This window comes from Triturus cristatus, chromosome 12 (assembly GCF_964204655.1).
Source record: "Triturus cristatus chromosome 12, aTriCri1.1, whole genome shotgun sequence".
NCBI classification, from domain to species: Eukaryota; Metazoa; Chordata; class Amphibia; order Caudata; family Salamandridae; genus Triturus; species Triturus cristatus.
The window spans coordinates 535,770,685-535,789,410 of NC_140595.1; the positions used below are offsets into that span (position 1 = coordinate 535,770,685).

At 45.3% G+C, this 18,726-nt stretch overlaps 1 protein-coding gene across 4 annotated transcripts in view; it reads left to right on the plus strand.

Annotated features, from left to right (window-relative positions):
• FBXL8 (F-box and leucine rich repeat protein 8) overlaps window positions 1–18,726 on the plus strand; it is a 149,311-nt gene that overhangs the window by 86,764 nt on the left and 43,821 nt on the right. For all 4 annotated transcript variants that reach the window (XM_085638640.1, XM_085638641.1, XM_085638638.1 and 1 more), the window contains exon 2: window positions 12,566–12,776. In XM_085638640.1, coding sequence (XP_085494766.1) covers window positions 12,625–12,776 — 152 coding nt within the window. In that variant the 5' untranslated portion in view covers window positions 12,566–12,624. The remainder of the gene's footprint in view (window positions 1–12,565; window positions 12,777–18,726) is intronic.

Here is an 18,726-nt window from a genome sequence, read left to right on the forward strand (position 1 = left end):
CCTTGGTCAGAAAGAGCATGGTATATTTCAGGTCTTTTTCACAAAGTGCTTTCTTGACGTCGAGGAAGCTGCTGCGCTGTCTCTGTACTTTAAGGGTGAAGTCCGTAAAAAAGGCAACCCTGCTGTTTTGGAAGTCTAATGGGGTCGCCGATCTGGCCGCTTGAAGGATGATATCTCTATCCCTGAAGTTAAAGATCCTAGCCAACAGGGGGCGTGGAGGGGCACCTGGTTTAGGCCTGCCGCCCGGTACCCTGTGCGCTCTCTCCACCGAAAACAAATTGGATAGGCCGCTTGGTTTGAGGTAAGTAGTGATCAGTTCCTCCACAAACAGGTCCGGTGCCGGCCCTTCCACCTTCTCCGTTACTCCCAGGATGCAGATGTTGTTGCGTCGGGAGCGACCCTCATAGTCGTCCAGTTGCGCCTCTAGCTTGTCGGTGTGGGACCGGAGGTCATCCATCTTGCGCTGTAGGTCAGACGTGTCCTCGTCCAGGGCGCTCGCTTTAATTTCCACATCCTTCAGTCGGGTGTTCATGGAGCGCATGCCCGCACATATGAGGGAGACTTCAGAGGATACAGAATCGATCCGTGACTCCAATGAGGTACATACAGATGTGATGGCAACGAGAATATCCTGCAACGTGGGTTCTTTCACCTCTCCTCTGGGTCGCATCCGCTCCCTTGTGGCCACATCTGTCTCCAGCTCTGCCTCAAGGGCCTTATCCCATGCAAATTTACTCAGCTTGGCCTGGACCGCCGACTTCGCGCCATGACCTCCAGCCATGGCCCAGCTTTCGTGAACCAAACGTGACCAGGGGAGCAGGGATTGGACCGGGCCAGCGCCTCCCACGATCACCGTCAGATGTCAGTAGAGCTTCCTCTCGCGGGCAATTGATGACGATGTGGGCCAAGGGCCTTCTGGGAGCAGGCAAAGGTGTCAGATCGTCACACGGAGGCCCCCAATGACCAGGCAGTAAGTCCCATGCCAAGCCGCAAAGGAGTATCCCAGCTATGCGTGGTGGACTGGGCACCGCAAGCCCAATGGAGTGCGGCAGCGGCGGGCCCAAGATTCACAGTCCCGCTAATGTGGGTTCACTACAATTCCTCAGAGCACACTCCGACTACGTGGCCTCACAGCAGTGCGTCGCATTTTCTCAGGGGTGCTCTTGTGCTCGCCACCTCTGGTATTGACCACCCCACGCCCCTGGGTCGCCGTGGGCAGGGGCCGCATTTGACCAGGCCGGTCACCGATGAAGGTCCAGTTAATGAGAGACAACTGGGGTGCGTTCCTCCTCACCTGGTCAGTCCCAAACTGTATGCAGGAAGCAGGGTTGGTTCAGGCCGCTTCAGTGACGGCAGTGGACCGCCACGTCGCAGGCATCGGGGGCCATACCTCCTGAAAGAACTGTGCCGATGGCCCCAGTGCCTCCTCCGGATATAGGAGCGCTCTCCCTGTTCGGCACTCGCAACATATTGGCGTGCTGGTGGCGCAGCGCTGATCACTCCCCACAGGGCGAGCCTGGAGGCCCTCCCGGCGTCAAGGAAAGCAGCGGTCTTTCTTGGGATTCAGCCGATCCCTACACAGGCCAGCGTCCCTCACGGGGCCGCTCCCCAGCACGCAGGCAGTTCCCGGCCCTCTCAAAGAGCCTCGAGATCACGGCCCTCCGTTGTATTAAGCCGGTCTCAGCGGGAACTTCCAGCAACGGTATCAGGCGCCCTCGGGCATGGCCTTGGCCCCAGCGCAGCCAGGCCGCAGCATGCGTCGTCAGACCGAGAGCTGGAGCCACGCAGCAGAATCTGCGGTCTCACAGCTCTATCGGTCCGGGGCGAGTTCTGGTGCTCCGTGCTGAGCTCAATACCAGATGCGGGTCGGATAAGTAAACTGATTAATGCCGGGATGGGCGCTGTTGGTCAGAGCTGCCTTAGCAAGCGGTCAATACGCTCGGCGGTTGGCCACGCCCCCCACTGTATTATACTCTTAAACTCTCTCCCTGCATCTCAGTGACAGGGAACATCCTATTACCAGCAATATGTGTATCCGTGTATAGGCGGGTGGTTATCTTTCAAGGTATGCCATTTGAGTATGTACAAAATGTACTTATCATGCTCATCTGTGACTAAGTGCAAGGTGCGCCAATTGATGGTCACTAACAGACATTAAAAATATGTAGGACACCGCACTCACGTAAGGTTATCCTAGTGTTTGTCCCACGTGAAGATGCTCTACAGAAGATGCAGGTGTGTGTGTGTGAAGCAGCTAATAGTACTGCAAATTGTTAACCGCAAAGTAAGCTCCTGGAGGAAATACAAATGACGGAGGGAGTAACAACAGTATAGAACGGCCTTGGTGGTCTATAGGTATAGCACTCCCGTTCACGGGATGATATAGAAAGGGCTAGTTATTATGACTCCATAATTATGTGAGGTATTACGCAAACAAAGTTTAATGAGTCTGGAGTATTTAAGTGATAAGTGCCATGTACCATGTACCACGCTACATGTGGCCAGCAGGAGCGTGTATGTGAAGCTCCGAGAACTGGATATGAGGCTAAGCCTCAAGCTTATCTCTTGTGCGCTGGTGTATCGGTATGAAACACTGCATGTTTGGGCGTGTGAGGACACTTCCGGCATACCGCAACTCGATACGGGTTTTGAAGGAAAGCGTCCTTACGTAAAATGGAGTCAGTACCTAAGGTGTCTTACCTGAGTCTCCAGGCTCCTGCCACAGTTCTAAAGGCTAAAGGGGAAGTGCATATTGTCAGCCACTCGGTTAAAACAGAGATGGGGACCCGAAAGTAGCAGAGTCCGGGTACTGGGATTTATGGGTAATGTGTAGTTTGCTAAACCGGATAGGGTGAAACCTGAGTATATCCTCGACCGCCATTCCCTCACCCTCACAACCTACATTATGTGTGTTATGTGGATACACCATCCGGCTACCTATTTTGTGAGTTTTGTTTAACCTTGCCCAATGCACTGAGGTAATCGCTGATGGTAATCTTGCATGGTATGGCCACTAATGTAATCTTGTCTGGCGTCTCACTATCAATACATTAGTAGCTTGGTATGATTTTAACTAGCTCTTATAACAGAAAAGGATATATATATATATATATATATATATATATATATATATATATATATTCACTTAAAAAACCATAGGTTTCACACATGTTATAGTTAGCTGGACATTTCACTCGTAAAAAACCATTGAAATTCCCCCGTTATAGTTAGTTCAGATAACTATAACTCGCGCGCCCGCAATCCACTGCTCATGACGTCACATATTACATCACTCATGACATGGTCAGTGGCATCACTCATGACGTCACTGATGACATCTCAAATGAGATCACTGATGACATCACTGATGACGTCATCCATGTGATAAATTACCACATCTTCTCACACCCTAATATAACCTTTGATACACCGACTCAAAATTTAAGAGTTCCATTCTCAAAACCATACATACTGCAATACCAATAACTACATAGCCACTTATTAACTCTTAGGTCTACATACACCTCCACTCATTCACCTGTACAGTCACTCATACTTACAACATACAAAACTATCATATGCATTTATACACCTATATAGACACTCACACACTACCAATCATCCATAGAGGTACTCTCACACCTACTCAGTCATGCAAATAATCACACTCCCATTTATTCACCTATGTGGTTATACACACTCAAGTTCACTTACTCATAAAAATAGTATCACATTCTTACGCTCTTATAGAATCATTGATGCAAGCACACACTCATCCATACAGTCACTCTCACAATCTCACATCTACCCACTTACCCCTAACACACCCTACATACACTCACTCAACCATACAGTCCATCACAGATGCACTCTTAAAACCATGCACCCATAGAATCACCCACTCACACATCTATGCATAGAGTCACACACACCCTACCCACACAAACACTCAGGAACCCATACAGATACTCAGACAAGCAATCAATAACTCATATAGACACTCATAGGTATTCACAAAACCATGCAGCCACTTATACACCAACATACAGACATTTACACAGTTTAGTCACTAGTCTGCAGTAAGATACATTTAATGACTCACTTATAGTTAGTTACGCACCACAGAAAATCATCCATTTACACACTTGTACACCCACTCATTCTTCAACAGGCCTTTCCCTATATATATTAAACATATTAAAATTGTTAAGAAACACATACTCAATGGATGATGTCATCAGTGATGTCATCAGTGATGTCATTTGAGATGTCATCAGTGATGTCATGAGTGATGTCACTGACCATGTCATGAGTGATGTAATATGTGACGTCATCAGCAGTGGATTGCGGGCGCGCGAGTTATAGTTAGCTCAACTAACTATAACGGGGGAATTTCATTGTTTTTTTACGAGTGAAATGTCCAGCTAACTATAACATGTGTGAAACCTATGGTTTTTTCAGTGAATTTGCAAGGTTTTTAAATGCTAATTCCTAACTATAACGCGTGTGAAACCTATGGTTTTTTAAGTGAATATATATATATATATAATGTTGAGCCTAGTCCTCTCTGCAGGGTCACCCCCAAACTGTTTGCCTTCACCCTCCTGTTTTCTGAACGTGTTTTTGGTGGCTTTTAGCACTCTGTGCCCTTTACCACTGCTAACCAGTGCTAAACTGAATGTGCTCTTTCCTTTAAACATGGTAACATTGGCTTACACCCAATTGGCATATTAATTTAGTCCTAAGTCCTTAATAAAATGGTATTACATGTACCTAGGGCCTGTAAATTAAATGCTACTAGGAGCCACCCACTCCAGTACCCTTTAAATATGTCTCAGGCCTGCACCTCCTTTTTTCTTTCATATCCGTCACCCCTCAGTAGGCCCAGAGGGTAGGGTGCAGTGTATTCAAAAAGTTGGACATGCACTTTTGAGTTTTTACATGTCCTGGTAGTGAAAAACTCATACATTTGTTTTTTCACTACCATGAGACCTACCTCTCCCATATGATAACATTGGGTTAACTTATTGCATTTAATAAGTGATAACTTTCAATTGGGAACAGGTAGGAATGTCAAGTTTGGTGCCTAAAGATTTGTAATTTTAAGACCTCTTTTATGGTAAAGTCAGAATTTAAGTCACAATTCTGAAAATGCCACTTTTAGAAGGTTGACATTTTCTTGTCCTAACCATTTGTTGTCTCCTGTCTGTATCCTGGGTCACATGACAAGGTGTACCTGGCTGTTGGTCTTTCCCAACTACTTGAGCGCAATTTACTTGTGCTGAGAGCTCCACACGTGTTGGAGTTCTTCGCACACACAAAAAGGAACTTGCTCCCACCAGGAATCCCTGTGTGAATTTCGATGATAAACTTCCATTCATGACCAAATTTACATTTGTGAATACACCCCAAGCAAGTGTCACTGTTCCTTGACATTGGCGCAGATGGTTACCAACTCCCTCATTTATGTCAGTGAGGGTACATTTCATTTTAGTAGATGATTTACATTAATTGTTTTAGTGCGGGGGTGTCCGTTTCTCAAGAACATGTGTAAAGGCTTCTTTGAAGGCACATGTAGGCATCTCAGTAACAGTCATTTGTGTGCTGCAATTTAATAAGTAAATGGTAGTAAGGTCATTTATTTGTGGCATTCCTTACTCCTCAACACCGTAACGATTACCATAAAAAAATAAAGCAGAGCATTTCTTTGTAAATTCACATTTTATTCCATCTAACCATCCAAGATAAAGTGTAGATGTTTTAGAATGCTTCCTCTTTCATGGAATTCTAAGTGTGTTTATTCTGTTAAGACTGATAGTGAGACATTTGATTTACAATCAGTGAAAATGGCATAGGGTTTGCTCATGTCAGTTGTTTGTGTGTAAATTCTCTGGCCATGGGAATGTGTGAAGAGGCATACTTGGGCATTTCGCCCATGCAGCAAAAACACTAAGGCCAGCCCTGGTAATGGATCAACTAATTTTGAGCAATGCCGACTGAAACAATGAGAAAGAGATAATAGAGACCTATGGAGCAATTATGTAAATGCATTTTCTATTCAACTTTCAGAGGAGGCTTACCAGTACAGACAATAAAAACATCAAATATTATCAAAGACATTACACAGTTGGTGGGCAAAGCCCCTTTCTGTTGGTAACTGCGCCAACATCTATTTGGTCAGGAACATTTTGGTCTTGTCTTATGAAAAGAGTCAGGCATGTAATGTATGTGTCTTTGATAAGCCAGGGAGGCATGAGAAGAGTAATTCATGTGAAAGGTGTGTTTATCCAATGGGCTTGTAGAACTGGGAATGGTCAACCAAGGGAAGTCCTGTTGTTTCTGAAAGTAGTCTGTTACATGTCTGTCTTGTATATCTAAAAAACTGGTAGATCTGGGAGAGAGACAGTCGGACTGATGCCAGGCAAAGAGTGTTGGGAGAGTCAGTCATATGGGTGCCAGACAGTCAACGCCTTCTCTAAATAATTCATGCATAAATATAGAATTTAGGGCCAGATGTACAACCGCTTTTTGCGGTTGCAAAGGGCATTTCAGCCCCTTGGCGACCGCAAAATAGGCCAGGCCAATGTACTAACCCTATTTTGCGAGTCGCTAACCAATTAGAGACTCGCAAAATATGGTTTGCGACTCACTATTAGGAAGGGGCGTGCCAAGGGCGTCCCTTCCTAATAGCGAATCAAAAACCCATGAATGAATGTTTTGCGATCGCAATTGCGGTCGCAAAACACTCGCAGTTTAACACCCTTCTCAGAAGGGTGGTAAACCACTTGCACACCGGAAGGGGTCCCCAGGGGACCCCTTCCCCTTTGGGAATGGTTGCATAAGTATTTTTTAAGGGCAGACAGGGACCACTGCCTGCCCTTAAAAAATGAAACTGAAAAGTTTCATTTTTATTCTTTAGATGCATCCCGTTTTCCTTTAAAGAAAACGGGCTGCATTTTTAAAAAACTGCTTTATTCAAAAGCAGTCTTAGACATGGTGGTCTGCTGACCCCAGCAGGCCACCATCCCTGGGAGTGCTAGCCATTCCCAATGGGGTCGCAAATTGCGACAGCCTCATTAATATTTACGAGGCATGCAATTTGCGACCCCGTTGGGAATCGCGAACAGTTTCTCAGACACTGTTGTACATTGGATTTTGCGACTTGCAAATTGCGATTCACAGTTTGCGAATCGCAAATTCCAGTGATCGTACATCTGGCCCTTAAACTTTCTGAAACTCCTCCCTCCCTTCATATTTGGCTAATACAGCCCCTCACACCCCAACCACATCCCACTTGTTTCTTTTACCATGGGTAACCTGAGGGCAGAAGATGTAGAGCTCCAGTATGGCAGAGCGTTTCTGGTTCCGTTTTAACCACCTCATCTTGGAATTGAGCATGAGGGGACACATCAGTAGAGCCTTTCACCTGGCAAACATCTCTTTAGTCTGGTGCATAGACTTTCCTTCTGAATTTCTTACAATGTACAGCTACTGGCTAGAGGAGCAGTATTTCCATTTCTTTGAGGGACACTGGTGGGAAGCACGGACTGACTAAATACAATGGCTTTTCAAAAGATTAGTGCAATGTTCCCACCAGGACACAGTGCACCATCATGGACTGTCTGCGTTTATAGGCTCTTGCAATGCAGGATAGCGGCTAACATCAAGTGGTGAGTGGAAAGTGGATTGCGCTCAGACTCCCTTTGTCTAGGCCAGTGGTTCTTAACCTTTGGACACTGTGGACCCCCACGTAATCATTACTGGAATCCGGGGACCACTACTGAATTATTATTGGAATCCAGGGATACCCACTGTGTCATTATTAAAATTTGGGGACGACCACTGAGTCATTATTGGAATCTGAGGACCCACACTAAGCAATTTTGTTTATTTGAACCCCCCAAAAATATACAATAATACAGAAGCAAGTATCCATGAAACAAATACACAAATGTTGAATTATTTAATTTAATTCACCAAATATTTTAAAAAATGTGAATTTTAATGGGAAGGTTTGAGCTTTTTCAAATTAAATTGTGGACACCCATTGTCTATTCTATACTCTGTCTGAGGCCCTTGCACTGCTTTCACGATTGAATCCGAGGATACCCTCTTGATTTTTAGCCTCCAGTTTCAAATTTTTAATTTTACATTTTGCTTCTTTATTTATATACACTTTGTTATTTTTTTAATATAATTTATTTTTCTAAGCAGTCACTAACCCCCTATGTAGGCATTGTGGACCCCCAAGGGGTCCCCGGACCACAGGTTAAGAACAACTGGTCTAGGCCTTCCACTGGGGGAGGGAGGAGGGAGAATGCACTTCCAGTACTCTTTATGGGAAGAAGTAGGCTTGGAAGTAAGTGAACTAATGAATCATGTATTTATTTGGCGCAGAAAACCTCAGCAAGAGGTGTTTAGGCGCTTCCAAAGCCACTCTATCAAGAAAGAGCAAAATAGGGAGCCACCAGGAACAGATGGTATTTAGTAACAGGTGAAATTTCAGTGCTTTCCTGAAGCGTTCGTAATTTGTTTGGGCAAGAAGAGAAATAGGCATGTCATTCCATACCGACAGTGATCGACCTTCCTGTCTGGTTCGTTTGTTTTTCCGTACATTTATCAAATGTTGTTACTTTGATGATAGACAATGTGCAAGAGAGTACAAGCAGAACATGATGGACATGTATGACCCAGATCTTGTGCAATACAGAGTTTTCTGGCAGAGACAGAGTGCTTTTAAGAGGCATCTCTGGGCAATCTATACCCAGTGCAGTGGTCGCAGGTGATTCAAGATGGACGCACTTCTTTTTAATGCTAGGATGGCTCGGGCTGCGGCATTTTGTACTAGCTGTTCCTTATGTGCAAGGTGCAATTATAAACTAATGGGGTAACCCAAGAAGCCATAGAACATTATGTACAGGGTTAGGAGGGAGGCGCACTGGTAAAGAATTGCAATAGTCCAGCCTTGATATGATAAGAGGATGTGGCCTAACTGCCAGAACGGTCGAGCTCGAAGCTGTGGAACCGGGTTCGAGTCTCGGCAGGGATGCTCAACGTCCAGTGATTCTGGGCAAACCAGGTAATCTCTACGTGCTCAACAGAATAAATGTGTTCATCTGTAAGGCAACTGGTGCTCATGTAAAGCGCACAGATATCTTCGGGTCGAGTTCTTGCTATATAAAACTCGAAAAATAAGAGCTTGAACCAAATCTTTCCTGAAAGTAGGTGGGCGAAAAGAAAGGATCTTCCTGATATCTGAAAAAAGACGGAAATAGTGAGGGCATTTATTTATTTTTCAAATCTGAGTTTAGAATTGAACATGATTCCCAGGTTTCCGCTGTTCAGAAGATGAAGGTAGGAGCCCTAGGGAGGCAGGCCACCAGTCTGTTGTTGCCCATTATGTGGTTGTCTCAAAAAATAAGGAAGTCAGTCTTAAGTGGTGTGCGAACTCCACTCCCCGCACACCAAACACCTACATAGAGTTAGGCGCTGGACCTCATGGACAGCAGAATGCAAATTGTCACATTCACAAGGTAAGAATGTGAGGGAACCACCACTTTTTTCAATGTTCTCCGAAATACATGGCCCTTCGGCTGCCTCACGCACACATGTAACACACCACAAATACCACAATGCACATCATGGAGAAAAAGAAAGTAGGATCTGAATTATGGGGGACTAGAGTGATTTTATAGGGAACATGGCTTAAGGCACCTTCCCAAAAGGTATAGATAATATGGCTTGTGCCTGGTGTATAAAATGAAGGCCTTTTGGAGACAGACGTAGCTTAGCTCAAATTATGTAGTTACTCATGGTGTTGCTGAATCATTCTGCGGTCAGGTAACACACTACTGGGGGTGTCCTATTATATGGTAGCGAAGAACTCATCGTGTTTTATTAAACGGTGGTAATCTGAGGCTATTGTTTTGTTTACTTTTCAGCGGCCCCTGAAGAAGGGACGATGGGCCCCGCAATACATAGGGCAGCACACAATTGACCTGGGACTTCAGAACATTGTATTTCAATTGATGAACATGGATTATGTACAGAATCATGTATTATGTATGATGTAATACAAATGTAATTGCTGTTCTTTTTTTGATTGCATTTTTGTATATATCACATAACAAAGAAAATATTTTGTCAAATAATTGTTGTCTGGAAAGTTCATTTGAGTAGATATTACTCCAATTGAGAACTTTTATGTTTAAATTGTTCTAACTGTAAAAAACATTCTACTGTAGTGCACACAGTTTGTCAAGCAATTTTTGTGCTTGATCTATTTACATATCAACACACTACTCCATGCCTGTTAATACTTTGTAAACCAGAAAATAAAAATTCTTTCTGGAATACTTGGGCTAGGTATGGCCTTTTACTGCAAATATTAGAGAAATTTGCAAAGTAAATGTTTGAGGTACAGTTGTCCCTATGGCTAAAGGTCGGTTGCAGAATATAAACTCCATAGAAAGATAGTTTCATTTACAACGTAATGAATGAGAGATTGTACCGTTTCTTTATTATCGTTATATTGGTGAACTGCGCTATCCATTTTGGACTCATGTTTTAGCTTCTCCACTGTAATTATGTTATTGGTTTATAGCAAAATCCAGATTTATAGAATTTACGATCATTCACAGATTTTTAGTGCATATTCTAAACTCTTCATGCCTCACATATAATGCTCGTTGTCTTCCACAATGTAATTCAATTGTGTATAAATTCTTTAGCTTGACAATTATAGTTATATTGGTTACAATTTTGTACAAAGTGGTGTGTTAATTCACAGACGTGAAGCCCTTATTTTTTAGATTCTGTTTGCCTCAAAGGTAGAAGATTATTGTGAGACAACACGTATTTGATTCAAATACTGCTACTGCAGAGTCAGAGCGAGTTTATTAGTGCTTACAGCACAGTATGTGTACAGTTCCTGTAGTAGGTCTACGCTGGCAAGTCTGAGTCTTTGGATAGTGTCGCATTCGAACACATAACTATCAACCAGTCCGGTTTGAATAACATATTCTGGGCAACACTCTGTTTTAGAGTGAAATGCTCCTCAGTACACGTCCATCTATTGGTTTCTGCTGGGGATTTGCCCCATTCTGCATACTTTTTAGGTCTGCATTATCCAAGACCATTTTGATTTTACTAAAATTATGTCTAATATACTTTTAAGGGCTCTGAGCCAGCCCTCTTCATTCATCTGTTATTGCGTCATTCACATTTTTCTTCCGCCCACTACAGCACAAAGGATGAGGCAGGGGTTCAGCTCACTAGAGCCGTTGGCTAATTTCGCTGTGAATGATGTGATTCTGTCCTTTTACAAGTACACCCATGCACAAAGTAGTTGCCCTTAAGTGCCAGAGTCTTCTATGGGGCAAAAGATATTTTTGCTTTTAGCCAATATTTTTTATTTTAGATCGATGAGGGGCCGGTGGGTTCCCCTCCAATACAGTTTTGAAAGGATCATGCCACAAGGATACAACAATTAACAAAGCCAAAAGAATAGCGGCCAATTTCAGACCTAATTGCTTTGCAATGCTTGGTTTTAGTGTTAGACCCCACACTTCTCTCCTATGGGATTAGGTTTGGGAGATGCTCTGAAGCAGTTTTAGCATTGATCTTATTGGTGAATTAACATGTGATGGTTGTATCTTGATGTTGTTGAAAGTAGGGAGGGTTGAAAAAGTTTGGTCCACCCACAGCACTTAGGGATGGAAAGAGCAGGGGTTGCCCATTTACATGCAGCTAAACGGATAGAGAAGAGAGGGTGATGATAACCTGTGACGCAAGTGAGTGGAGAGCGAAGGCTAATGCTTTAGTCTGAAGACAACAGGAAGGAGTGTGGACAGCTCAAAAGATTTGAGGGTACACTCGGTGTGAGGTACTTGAGATTGAAGGGGGGGAGTGTCTGTCTATATCTTGAAAAGAATTGTAACTGAAGTATCTAGAAGTGGCCAAGTCAAAATGCATGGAACCACCAATATAAAACTGGGCAACGTTCCATAGACTAACGTCATTCATTCTCGGCAAAGAGAAGTGAACACTAAGAACATTGCATGGTCTCTTTCAACAGAAACACTACTATGTATTTTGTCAGTGGAAACCTTTGCAAGAGAGTTAAAGCTGTTTAATGAGACCTAAAATAAGCTACATTCCTGAGACATAATACACTTCAAGGCATATAACCGATGCATTATGCTTATTTTCTTTTTCCTTCGTGGAGCCAATACTGCCAATTTCCAGATCCAAAATATATGATTTGATTACACGTATGACTAAAATGAACACACTGACCAAATATTTAATCAGGAATAACAAGGGTATAATTAAAATCATTCTGTATTCCTAGAATTTGTTTTTAAAAGATGGTTTTCTTTTAATAATTCCACTTTCTCCATTTAAGCTTTGCAGTGTCTTACATAACTGCAATTTTAACACCCCTGAATATTTTTAAAAAGATGCAAATAATCTCGAAGAACAGAATTATACTAAGAGTATGAGAACTGCATAATGAACCGGGGACAGTTACTTATGTGCCTCTCACTTTACTGTTTCTTGACAGGACGAGGGCTGCTTGAGGAAGAGACCTCTGGAAACGACCAAAAAGGGCCTGAAACGTCAATGGCAGAATATTGGACTGATATTCCACAGGAAGTTCTCGCCCAGATCTTCTTACACCTGTCACTGAAGGACAGGTATACCGTCTTCCAAGTGTGCCAACAGTGGGCAGAGGCAGTCTGCACCAGTTCAGTCTGGCACAAGACAGAGATCAGGTAAGCGGAAGCCTGGCCACTCCTGGTTTTGTGGCACAAGTCAGTTGTTCTCATTTGACTCGGCCAAGGTCACATGGCATCTTGGAAACTGCTGGCAGCTTAACGAGGAGAATGATCAATACACAACCTCAGTTTGAAGTCCAGGTTGAAATGTTTGTTCTCATAAAGTGGGAGCGGCCGAGCGGGGTTTTTATTTGGTTCACTGTTTCAGTGAATCATGAAAAGCAAACAGCGTGCATTTTCAGGACGCTTCATTAGGTCGAGGATCGTCCGGTCTGCCGAAGGCAGAACCGGAAGTCGGAGATTTAATGTTTCCTAGAGTGGCTATTTAGCCCGCCTCTCTTTTTGCTTCTTCTCCATTGGCTGGCTTCCTAAACGGAGGCCAGCCATTGGAGGAGAGAGCAGTCCCTCCAAACAGGCTCCGTCTTTTTCAGATTCGGGGGCGTGTTCCGTGCTCTTCTTTCCACTTTTTAGCCACGCCCCCGAATCTGAAACCACCGCTGCGTTTCTCCGAGGCATTTCTGCTTCGCCTCGGAGAAAGGCAGTGGTGTGCTTGTTTGTACCTGTCTTGTAGTAAGTACATATTTTGTCGCAGTGTTGTTTTCTTGTCTTTTTTTTTTAGTCCGGCAAATGGTTACAACTGGCATAAACAAAACAAGCACAACAAACGTGTGTAGTTTAAAGTAGGCACCTCCGTGAAACAGCAGAAAAAGATGTCGTGTTTATGGATAAATACAGAAGAGTCCCCGTGTGACCAGGAACCGGGTAAAGTGGTAAATACGGTCGTCCGTTATCTTTACATTGAGTAACAGTAACGCCGATTATTTACAGCGCTTAGAAGTGACGAGCGCTGTTATCAAGTTGTTGCTGTTAGTAGCTCTCTCCGTTACAGGCAGGAGGAACACTCCCAGTAACCACAGCCCCTCCAGGTGGAACCGGATGTGCATTCAGTGGCTGGACTCTGGTTCGGGACACTCACAGCTGTGTGCAAAGGACAGGACGAGGGAACTACACTGCGGGTTGCCCTCTCCAGGGCGATGCATGTCTTTGCCGGGCCTAGTATTATTAATTAAACACCCCCAGAGCCAGGGGGCGAAGCTTTTTCTGTGGCTTCAAATATCGATCTGCGAAGGGGTCAAGACAGAGAGAGAATGCTGATCTGCACAGGATCACACGATGCAGGTAGGGAATTTAACACGAGTGACTGGTGAGTGGGCCGCCTGTTTCTACTGGTGACACTTGGGCGACTCGGCCACAATTTCTTCTCACGGATTTTAACACAAGAATCTCTAACACGTCCCAGATACACCTTCTTGCTGTTACAGCCTGTTAGAACCGTGCACACTTTTCGTATTATGTGTATATTTACACATGCCTACGTTCCATATATATTTCTCAGAGTACACAAGTGGCTACAGAGAGGTCAAAAAGAAAAGCCCTTGACATAAAACAAACTAACACCTAATTCTGACAATTCCCAACGCGTTTTTTGGCACAAACATACTGACCCTCTGCCACTTCCAGAATGCAATGTATTCCCTGTGCAGTTATTCCCCTTTTAAGTGTGATAAACGATTTCACCTTGCCATGCCTTTATTTTTTTCTGGTTTGGTTTCCACAATGTGTAGGACGGCCCCTTCTGTTATTCCTCCAGCCTCGGGGCGCTGTATATCACTGTGCCTGTGTAAGGGTGTGTGTTTATGTCTTGGGAGCACCGTTGGTTCCACGACAGTTACCGCTGTAAAGAGGGCCCCGTGGGGTGTTTCTGCTCCGAATTCAGTGCGGATTTGTGACATCGATGTCCCACAATCTCCAGCAGCAGCGGGTCTCGTTCTCGCCCCACAATCCCCCACTCTGGGTTTCTTAAAGTCCCCCCGGAAACACCCCCTCTCCCCGGCCGGTAGGGCTGAGAGTTTACAGAAAACGACAAAAGCCAGCCATTCTGTTTGGAAAACCGAGCTACGTGCGGAAAACTGTTAAATAAACCTCATTAAAGATTCTAGCCTCATTATTCCAGAGTCTCTCCCATATGCTGTTTAATGGGATGGGACGTAGCTTCTAGTAGTGCAGCAGGTTAAGTGGCACCCGGGCTCTGGACTGTCGAGGGATGCAAAGCATCAACATTATTCTTACACTTTGCGACCACAATGGGGGGGGGGGGGCAGTTCCCGTGCTTTGGCCCTCCCCATTTGAAGACTTCCGCCTTTAGTGGTGAATAATGTTTCTTCGGAGGGCCCTCCGTGGCCCACCATACACTGACCGTGTCTTCAGACGCTCTGAGACCCTTTGCGTCCGCACCCCAAATTTTAAGCGCCGCCCGACATTTCCGCTGATAAACTTGTAGAGGATCACAGTGGCACACTGTTTGAATTTGAATTTGAATTTTGAATGGGGATTTGTAAAGCGCGTAGCTACCCTAGGGCGTCCCAGCGCTGAATTGACCTATAGTTCCAGAGGGGGGGTAAAAGAAGTGGAAGATTATGAGAAGAGCCAAGTTTTTAGTTACCTACGAAAGGCCAAAAGATTGTATTCTCTCCGCATGGAAAGTGGGAGAGCGTTCCACAGTTTTGGGGCGTTGTAGGAAAACAAGCGCCCCCCGGATCGGGCCTTTTTTATTCTAGGAACGCTGGCCAGGGAAAGGGAGTCTGATCTGAGTTGTTTGTTAGAGTGATGGGGTTTGACGATGGATCTCAGAATCGGAGGGCCTCTGCCCTGCATTATTTTGTGTGAAATGCATAAGGTCTTAAAGGTGATCCTTTCTTTAACCGGAAGCCAATGCAGACTTTTGAGTGCTGGTTTAGCAGAGCATCTCAGTTTGGTTCCGGTTAAGAGTCTGGCAGCAGCGTTCTGAGCGCTTTGCAGTCTGTAAATGACTGATGCCGGTGCCCCCAGGTATAGGACGTTGCCGTAGTCCAGTCTGGAGTTCACCAATTCCCGCAACAGCAGTTTCCTCGATTGGAAGGGGATCAGATAGAGGATTTTTCGCGCCATTCGAATGAGGCCGAAGCAAGTGCCCGTGGTTTTTCTGGCCTGAGTTTTGAAGTTGAGGTCTTGATCCAGCCAGATGCCAAGGCTTTTGACTTCGGGTTTGGGGGTAGGAGGTGATCCCATGCATGGCGGCCAAGAAAGGGATGGAGGGAGTTTGCGTGGATTTTCCAGGAGAAGTATCTCGGATTTTTCTCTGTTTAATTTTAATCGAGATTCACACATCCAGTGGAAGACGTTCTCGAGACACCTTGCCAGATTGTCTAGGCTTTAGCTCAACTGGTTTATAGAGACCACCAGCTAGGTGTCATCGGCATACATGACTGTTTTTATGCCGAATGGGGAAATAATGTCCTCTAGAGGGGACATGTAGACGTTAAAAAGTGTGGGGCTCAGGGAGGAGCCCTGGGGGACCCCACACTGTAGTGGCAGGGCTTTGGACACGGCTGTGCCATCCGACACTTGGAAGGTTCTTCCTTCCAGGAAGGATTTGATCCAGGAGAGGGCGGAGCCGGAGACTCCTACCAAACTTAGCCGGTGGATGAGGATGGCATGATCCACCGTGTCGAAGGCGGCACTCAGGTCGAGGAGGATCACTGCCACTGATCCTCCTGCGTCTATGATGGTTCTTGCCTCTTCGACCACGGCTAGCAGAGCGGTGTCAGTTCCCTGTCCAGGTCTAAACCCTGTCTGAGATTGGCGCAGGAGTTTATTGGATTCTAGGAAATTGGAAAGTTGGTGGTTGACAATTCGTTCGGCCACTTTGCTGATAGCCGGAAGAAGAGAGATGGGTCTGAAGTTGGTTAGGTCCGTGGGATCAAGATGGGGTTTTTTAAGAAGAGCCCTGACTGTGGCTTTCTTCCAGTTGGCTGGAACAGAGCCTAGTGCGAAAGAGGCGTTAATGAGGTGGGTCAGAGGAGGGGCAACAGTGGCGGCGACCAGTTTTAATTTGCTCATAGGAGCTGGGTCTGATGGGGCACCACTTTTCACGGTTTGTAGAGTGGACAGAAATAGCTCTGTGGTAATCTGTGGGAAAGTTTGGAGGCGTGGAGCCTCGGAGCAAAGGGGGGGGATGGCGGGGATTTGAAAGGAATTGGGGGCTGGAAGTGAGATAAGAATTTTATCAATTTTTGATGAAAAGAACTCGGCTAGCTGGTTGCATCTAATGCCCGATGGGTCGGGTGTGGGTAAGGGGTCTGGAGTTTTCGTGAGTAGGCGTACGATGCGATAAGTTTCTTTAGCAGAGTTGGCTGCCGCTAATATTTTTTCCTCGAAGAAGGTTGCCTGCGTGTTTTTTATACAGTTTTTATAATGCTTGATGGCGGCCCTATACTCGTTTTTGCTTTCCGTCGCCCAATCCTTTCTCCAAAGGCGCTCGAGTTTTTTGCACTTCTTCCTAAGATTACGTAATTCTTGGGTGAACCACGGGGATTTAGCTGTTCTCTTTTTGCTGGGAAGGGGTTTGACTGGCAGGGTAACGTAGAGGGATTGATTAATCCAATCGTGTAGTTGGACGTCTGCTCTGGAGGGGTCTGGGTCCTGTACTGGTAGGGTGGAAGTAAGTACTTTTGCCCATGAGATTGTATCCAGATTTTGCCACGGGCGGGAAGGTGCTTGGGGGGGAGGTCTCTCTGGTGCCTCAGCCGAGAATTGCAGCTTGAAGGGGACTAAGAAATGGTCTGACCATGGGACAGGGAGGGGGGTATTCACGACTAATCTCGTGAGGTTAGTAAATATGGGGTCCAGCAAGTGGCCCTTGGTGTGGGTGGGCTGGTTACTTTGTAGGTGGAGATTCAGGGAGGCTAGATCTGCTTTGAGATCGGCAGCTGTTTTATTAGTGAGGTCATCGAAGTGGAGATTCAGGTCTCCCAAGACCGTGAAGTTCGGAGATAGACAGGCGAGGGAGGAAGTGGTGTCCATAAGAGAATCGCAGAATCGTCGTTGCTGTCCTGGGGGACGATAAACTAATATCCCTGAGAGGGTTGTAGATGGGGGCCGATGGATAGAGAAATGGACATTTTCACAGTCCAGGATGGGGCTATCCTTAAACTGGCAGGATAGGTAGTCTCGGTAAATGATCGCTATCCCACCTCCAATACCGGACGGTCTGTCCTGGTGCTTTATAAGGTAGCCAGAGGGGAGTGATTGAATGATGTCTGGCTCTGAGTCTGAGGTAATCTAGGTTTCTGTGAGAAAAAGGACCTCGATTTCCGAGTCTTGCAGGAGCATGTTGATTTCTGCCTGGCACACTGTCAGCACTCTCTGAAAAATATCACGAATGCGCAGACGTTGTAGTAAATTTTGACTCCTATTTGGTGCGAATTTAGGTGGTTTCAGTGTTCTGATGGTGCAAAGTACACATTGGGTGCCCAGCCCATCCCTCCTGCCCCCCCGCCCCCCAACCCCCCTGAGCGCTCACAGTTCTCTGTTTTCATTCAATTAGAGCATATTGTTACTGGGCTGGCACCGTCCGAGGCAATAAAAACCGAGGCGGAGAGCGCTGCTGGGAGTGATTTTAAAGTACAGACAGGAACCACATCCTGCCCGAAATTTGTCAACTCGAAATCATCCATTTTAAGGGAATACGTTATTCTTTATGGTAAAAGCAGGGCCAGTCCTAAAATATGTGGGGCCCCGGGCAGAATAGGAACATGTGAGGCCCCTAAGCAGATACGACGCGGGATCGGATCGGGCCGGCTAAGAAAGTTATTTTTTTTCCTTTAAATTAAAATTACCCCTCGCCCCCACAGTTAACAGCTAACAACCATGGACAAAACGCACCCGCGGCCGACTCATGCCGGCCGCGACTTGGTTTTGTCAATGGTTGTTAGCAGTTTAAGCAAAATTAATAACTACAATAAATGATTTTACTTTCACCTTGATGTTTTGACCAATAAGTAGTTCCTTCACACACACTTGCATAGAATCACAAATGCAATGCAAGACCATTGCTCTTTCTGCTCTG